The sequence below is a fragment of the Chrysochloris asiatica genome, unplaced genomic scaffold (assembly GCF_000296735.1).
Source record: "Chrysochloris asiatica unplaced genomic scaffold, ChrAsi1.0 scaffold00092, whole genome shotgun sequence".
NCBI lineage: Eukaryota > Metazoa > Chordata > Mammalia > Afrosoricida > Chrysochloridae > Chrysochloris > Chrysochloris asiatica.
Window position 1 is genome coordinate 5032923 of NW_006408610.1, and position 6277 is coordinate 5039199.

The 6277-nt window shown below is 42.2% G+C and overlaps 1 protein-coding gene across 1 annotated transcript in view; it reads right to left on the bottom strand.

The window, feature by feature from the left end:
* Positions 1-5784, bottom strand: part of LOC102834847 (chromosome unknown open reading frame, human C15orf60) — a 154806-nt gene extending 149022 nt beyond the window's left edge. Inside the window, exon 1 of the mRNA XM_006866508.1 lies at positions 5626-5784. Coding sequence (XP_006866570.1) covers positions 5626-5784 — 159 coding nt within the window. The remainder of the gene's footprint in view (positions 1-5625) is intronic.
* Positions 5785-6277: the final 493 nt, after the last annotated feature.

Sequence of the window (6277 nt, forward strand, 5' to 3'; positions counted from 1 at the left end):
AGATCTGTGTGCATGCGTAATCGAACCCTCAGGGGGTTGGGGGGTGTCCACTTACTCAGGCACCCCCTCTAGTCACCAAAATGGAGGTGTGCAGACAGTGAGAGACCAATGAAAAGATACAAAAAAAGAATGTCCACACCTTTATCTCCATGGTTCTGTCAGGCATCCATGGCTGCTCTGATCCTTCCCCTTCTCAGTTTCGCCCAAGATGGCTGCTCAGGGAGCAGCTGAGCACCTTGGATTAGAAAGCACTGGATTTCTTGATTCTGTTACAAATTCCACTTGCTGTAAGCTTTCCAACTTTCTATTCCTTTATATGTGGTTCAGAGTTCAGGACCATCCTCTGAGCCTGCTTGGTCCAGTATTGTGTGGTGTTGCTGATGGAGCTCCTCACTGCACTTCCACCCTATCCGCCATCCATCTTCCAAATGTCTTAACATAGATGAGTAAGTGCCTCTAGTGCTACATCAATTTGTTGAAATATTTCAATTTGTATTCTGTCAATTCCTAGGGCCTTGTTTTTCACCAATGCCTTCAGTGCAGCTTGGACTTCTTCCTTCAGTACTGTCATTTCTTGATCATATGCTACCTCTTGCGATAACTGAACACCAATCAATTCATTTTGGTAGAGTGACTCTATATTGTCTTTCTTTCTTTTTTTAAATGCTTCCTGCATCATTCAATCCTGCCCATAGAATCCTTCAATATTACAACCCAAGACCTGAATTTTTTCTTCAGTTCTTCCTTTTTGGTTTAGTAACTCCAAATCTTTGTACACTTCATCATATATGACTTTGTCTTCTTCAGCTGCCATTTGAAATTTTCAATTCAGCTCTTTTACTTCATCATTTCAAGCTGCTTTAGCTTCTTTATGTTCCTAGCAAGTTTCAGAGTGTCTTCTGACATCCACTTTGCCATTTTCTTTTTCTTCCTGAATTCTGAATGACCTTTTGCTTTCTTCATATATGATGTTTTTGATGTCACTGCACAACTCTTCTGATCTTTGATCATTAGTATCTAATGCAACAAATCTGTTCTTGAGATGATCTCTAAATATACTCAAAGTCATGTTTTGGCTCTTGTGGACTTGTTTTCATTTTCTTCAGCTTCAGCCTGAACTTGCATATGAGCAATTGATGGCCTGTTCCACAGTCTGCCCCAGCCTTATTTTGGCTGATAATATTGAGCTTCTCCATTGTCTCGTTACAAAGAATTAGTCAATTTGGTTCATGTTTATCCATCTGGTAAGGTCCTTTTTCAACATTTATTGCTGTTGAAAAAGGTGTTTGCAATGAACAAGTCGTTGGTCTTGAAAAATGCTATTCATGAGCTATCCAGCATCATTTTTATCACCAGGGCCATATTTTCCAACTATAGATCCTTCCTCTGTTTCCAACATTTGCATTCCAATCACCAGCAATGATCAATGAATCTTGATTGTATGCTTGATCAATTTCAGACAGAAGTTGGTAAAATTCTTCATATTTGACTTTGGTTGTTAGTGTGCAAATCTGAGTAATAATGGTAGTAACTGGTCATTCTTATGTTGTTGTTGTTAGGTGCCATTGAGTCAGTACCGACTCACAACGAGCCTATGCACAACAGAACAAAACACTGCCTAGTCCTGGGCCAACCTTACAATTGTTGCCACGCTTGAGCCCATTGATGGTGCCATATTGCCAATCCATCTCACTCGGCATCTTTCTCTTTTTCTCTGACCCTCCACTTTACCAAACATAATATCCTTCTCCAGTGACTGGTCCCTCCTGACAATATGTCTGAAGTATGTGAGGCGAAGTATGGCCATCCTGGCCTCCAAGGAGCACTCTGGCTGCACTTCCTCCAACACAGATCTGTTTGTTCTTTCAGCAGCTCATGGTACTTTCTATATTCTCCTCCAATACCATAACTCAAAAGCATCAATTCTTTTTGGTATATGGATATTATCCTATCACAGATTGCATTATACTTCAAGCTAGATCTTGAAATGTTCTTATTGACAATGAATGCAATGGCATTTCTCTTCAATTTGCTGTTTCCACCAGTAGTAAATCATGACTGTCAGATTTAAAATACCAGTCCATTTCAGCACACTAATGCATAGGATATCAATCTTTATGTGTTCCATTTCATTTTTGACAACTTTGTTTTCCTAGATTCATAGTTTGTACATTCCACATTCTGATTATTAGTGAACATCTGCCACTTTTTATTTTGAGTTGTGCCCCATCAGCAAATGAGGTCCATGTCATTAAGGCCAACTTTACTGTGAAGAGGCTGATCTTCCCTAGTTATATTTTGAGTGGCTTCCAACCTGAAAGGTTTATTCTCTGGCACTGTATCTGACAGTGCTCATGGTTATTCATAAAGTTTCCAGTGGTTAGCCCTTCAGAAGTGGTCCACCTCTCCTTCTTCCTAGTCTGCATTACTTTGGAAGCTTTACTGAAATATCTGTCCACCATGGGTCACCCTGCTGGTATTTAAAATTCCGGTCACATAGCTTCTAGCATCACAGGAATATGCAAGCCACCACACAATGACAAAGTGACAGATGACGGGTGGGAAGGAACACTATACGATAAAATCATCAACCACCAACTAAATAACTACTATGCTTACTATGTTGAAGTTGGCATGGGACAAGCTTGAAAAACTTGGCAGAAAAATGGAAACAAAGATGTGTCACAAAGATCTGGTATCAAATAGAAATTGCAAAACTCAAAAAATAAAATCATCTAAAGTAAGCTTTCCCAATTGGTCTACAATTATTTTAAAACAAAGCTGAAAATGTAAGTGGGCAGGGAAACTAGATTAATGGAAACAACTGGACAGAAATAACGAAAACATTCACCCATTGTGAAAAATGTAATCAATGTCACTGAACAATTGATGTAAAAATTGTTGAATGGGAACCTAATTCTTAAGGATCAGTCCTCATGCACTGTTGTTGGGAATGTAAAATAGTACAGTCATTGTAGAAAACAGCTTTGTAGTTCCTCAGAAAGTTAAACATAGAATAACCTTGTTGTTGTTGTTAAGTACCATCGAGTTGATTCCGACTCATAGCGACCCTGTATAGAATGACCTTATGACCCAACAATTCCACTCTTGGATATACAGTCAAAAGTATTGAAAGCAGAGGCTTTCAAACAAAGGCAGATATGTGTACACCAATGTTCAGAAACCAAAAGTGCATATTAACAGATGAATGAAAAACCAAACTGTGGTATATCTATACAGTGCAATATTATTTAGCCGTAAAAAGACATGAAACTCTGACACATGGCATAAAATGCTTTAAAACACTGTGCCAAGGGAAAAAAGCCAGAGACAAAAACAAACAAACAAACAAACAAACCCCACAAATTATACAATTCCACTTATAGTGAACTCTCTTGACAGATGCATGTTGTTGTTAGTTCTCATCCAGTGGATAAGCACTTCTGGTGACTCCACATACGGAGCAGGACTGCTCGCCATTGGCTTGTCAAGGATGTGATCTTTCAAAACAGACTGACTGCAGGCCTTACTTTTGAGATGCTTCTGATAGGTCTGAGCCACCAACCTTTTAATAAGTAGTCCAGTGCTTAACCATTTGCCAGGAAAAGTCACAGAAACAAAAATGTGACTAGATGTTAAATAACTGGGGCTGGAGGTAGATGATGGGGAATTAATTGTAGGCTTAATGTTTGTAACCGAAAATTTTATGTTATCTTTTTTTAACCCTAAGTCGATAAACTATGTACGGGAGCCCTTTAGGACAAAAAGAGAATAGAGTACAGGAGGTATTTCTCAAAAGGAATTCCATGGCACATTAGGGGTTTCCTCCAAAGTGGATTTGATGGTCAACTCTGGGGGTGGAGGGAATGTTATATCTTCTGCCCTCATTTTGGTAATTTATAATACACCTTAACATAATAAAGAATAAAAATTTTAAAGAAACCTGCTTAATTTACTTTCCCTCCAATGAATGTAATCATGAAAGTACTTTCAGAATATCACACTTCAGGCTATGACAGACTAGGGAGAGATGGGATCCTCTGAGACACTGATGAGGGAAATGAACGGGCTGCCATCCAACCTCATCAACAAGGCTGGAGTTGAGGTTGTCCATGTGTGTATCTTGAGGGATGGAAGGACATGTATATGAAACGGTTGTAAGAAGTCTGAAAATGTTTTAGAATTTTCACGTAGGGAATACTTTAAGGAGTTATAAGCCTCTTAGGTTCTAAGCACAAAATCCTTATTTACTTAGAGCTTCACTTTCTCCCTTCTACCTTGTTTATGGATAATTCTGTAATTAAAGTGAAGTCTCTCTGGGTCTCTGTACAGTCAAAAAAAAAAAATCCGAAACACTGTGGAATAGATGGTTCAACATAAGGATTAAGTACCCACTTCACTCTTGGTACCTTTCTCCAGTCCTTCAAAGATAGGAGATAGGTGCAAGTGAGAACCAATGTTGTTGTTGTTAAGTGCCACAAGTTGGTTCCTACTCATGGAGAATCGTGTACAGGGTTTCTGAGGAGCAAATGCTAACCTTGTGATTCCAACCTTGCAGTCCAGTGCATGATCCTGCAGCGCCACACGAGGACTTCTTATGACCTTTGCTGTTGTTGATATGTGCCATGGAGTCTGTTCCGACTCATAGTGACCCTGTACAGGGGTTCCGAGGCTGTAAATCTTTACCGGAGCAGAACCATTAGTGGGGAGTTAAAAATAAAACTAAAAGAGGAAAACAAAGTAAGTTTTATATTCCCCTTCATGTGTATAATACATTTAAATGCACTTTTATAAGACTGGATAGTCATATCATTCCGTGCAATGTGCCAAATCTGTCTCCTGGCCCACCCTCACCCAGCCTCTTGACCTTTCTGGGGACTGCCCCACCAACATGCTCTTTGTCCTGGGACCTGAGGGACAGTCCTCAGAACGCTCAGCAGTAACTGGAGGCCGTGTTGTGGGTCAGCTACCATGCCTGTTGGTTTGTCCTTCCATTTGAATCAAGCTTTAATCAGCTGGGGTCCCTAACTGGCACAAGGATTAAGCACCCATCTACTAACCCAAACCCATCCAGAGGTGACTCAAAAGAAAAGCCTAGCGATTTGCTTCCAAGAGGTGATAGGGGTCACCAAGAGGAAGAAAAGTCTCCAGAGAAACAGATATTGCCGTGTTGGTTTTGGCTGATTGGTCAGCTCTTCAGTTGGAAAGATGGTGAAGGAATAGAGTTTGTGTGAAAGTAGCGGCGCTGTAGGATGAGCACTAGGACCACACGGTCGGTTTGAAATGCACGTCGGCGAAACTCCTACGAAACTTTATACAGGGTCGGAACCGACTCGAAGGCACTTAACAACAGTCCACGATACCCAGCCGGCCTCCACATGGGGCGGGGTAGCTCACCGTCAATAGCTGTCTGTCCGGCCTACAAATTCCCATTCAGCCTGTGTGTCTACATCCCGGTCAGAGTCTAGATCAGTAAGGCCCTCAACGTGTCTGTCATTCCCTCAGTGTCCTCTCCTGCTGTCCTAGGAGCAGCACTCAGGAGGCCTGGCCTAGTGTGGCCACTGAGGTCTTCACACCAGCCCTGGGGCCTGCGTGCACCTTAGTCATTACTGCCCTCAGTCTCACCTTCCATGTCGGAGAAGCGGTTTTCCCAGCTTCCAGGCCGGGCATAGGAGAGTCGCCTGTGCCCGAAGGCATGAAGCGGCCATACCGCTGCAGAGGCCACTGCGTGGATTCAACTTCTGGAAGGCCGCCGCCGGCCAGCTCTTTTCTCGCTTCTGCCATGTCTGGCCGTCGAGAATGCGCAGTTTGCTCAGGGGAAGGAAAATGGAAGGCTGCCAATCGGTAAGGTTAGCCAATCAGAAAGCGAACTGACTCTCCTCGGTCTCAAGTGGAAGCCAATGGGGGAGCACTTCCTCCAGAGGACTCTTGCATTGTTGGAGGTGGGCTCTGCTACCTCTGTGATCAGCCTTAACTTTGGACGTGTTCTTATGAGAAGGGGGCTTCAAAAGTTCCTGGATAAATTACATTATTTTATCAGAATCATGGTTTGATTCTGTTTTTCACGGACTTTTTGAAACCCCTTCATAGAGGAAGCAGCTTATACCGGAGTGTCATTTTGACCCTTTTACATGATAGCTAAGCAGCTGTGGTAGCATAGTGGTTACGAATCGGGCAGTGAACCTCAAGGTCATCAGTTCAAAACCACCAGCCGTTCCGCGGGAGAAAAATGAGGCTTTCTACTCCCGTAAAGATTTACAGCCTCGGAAACCCTGTG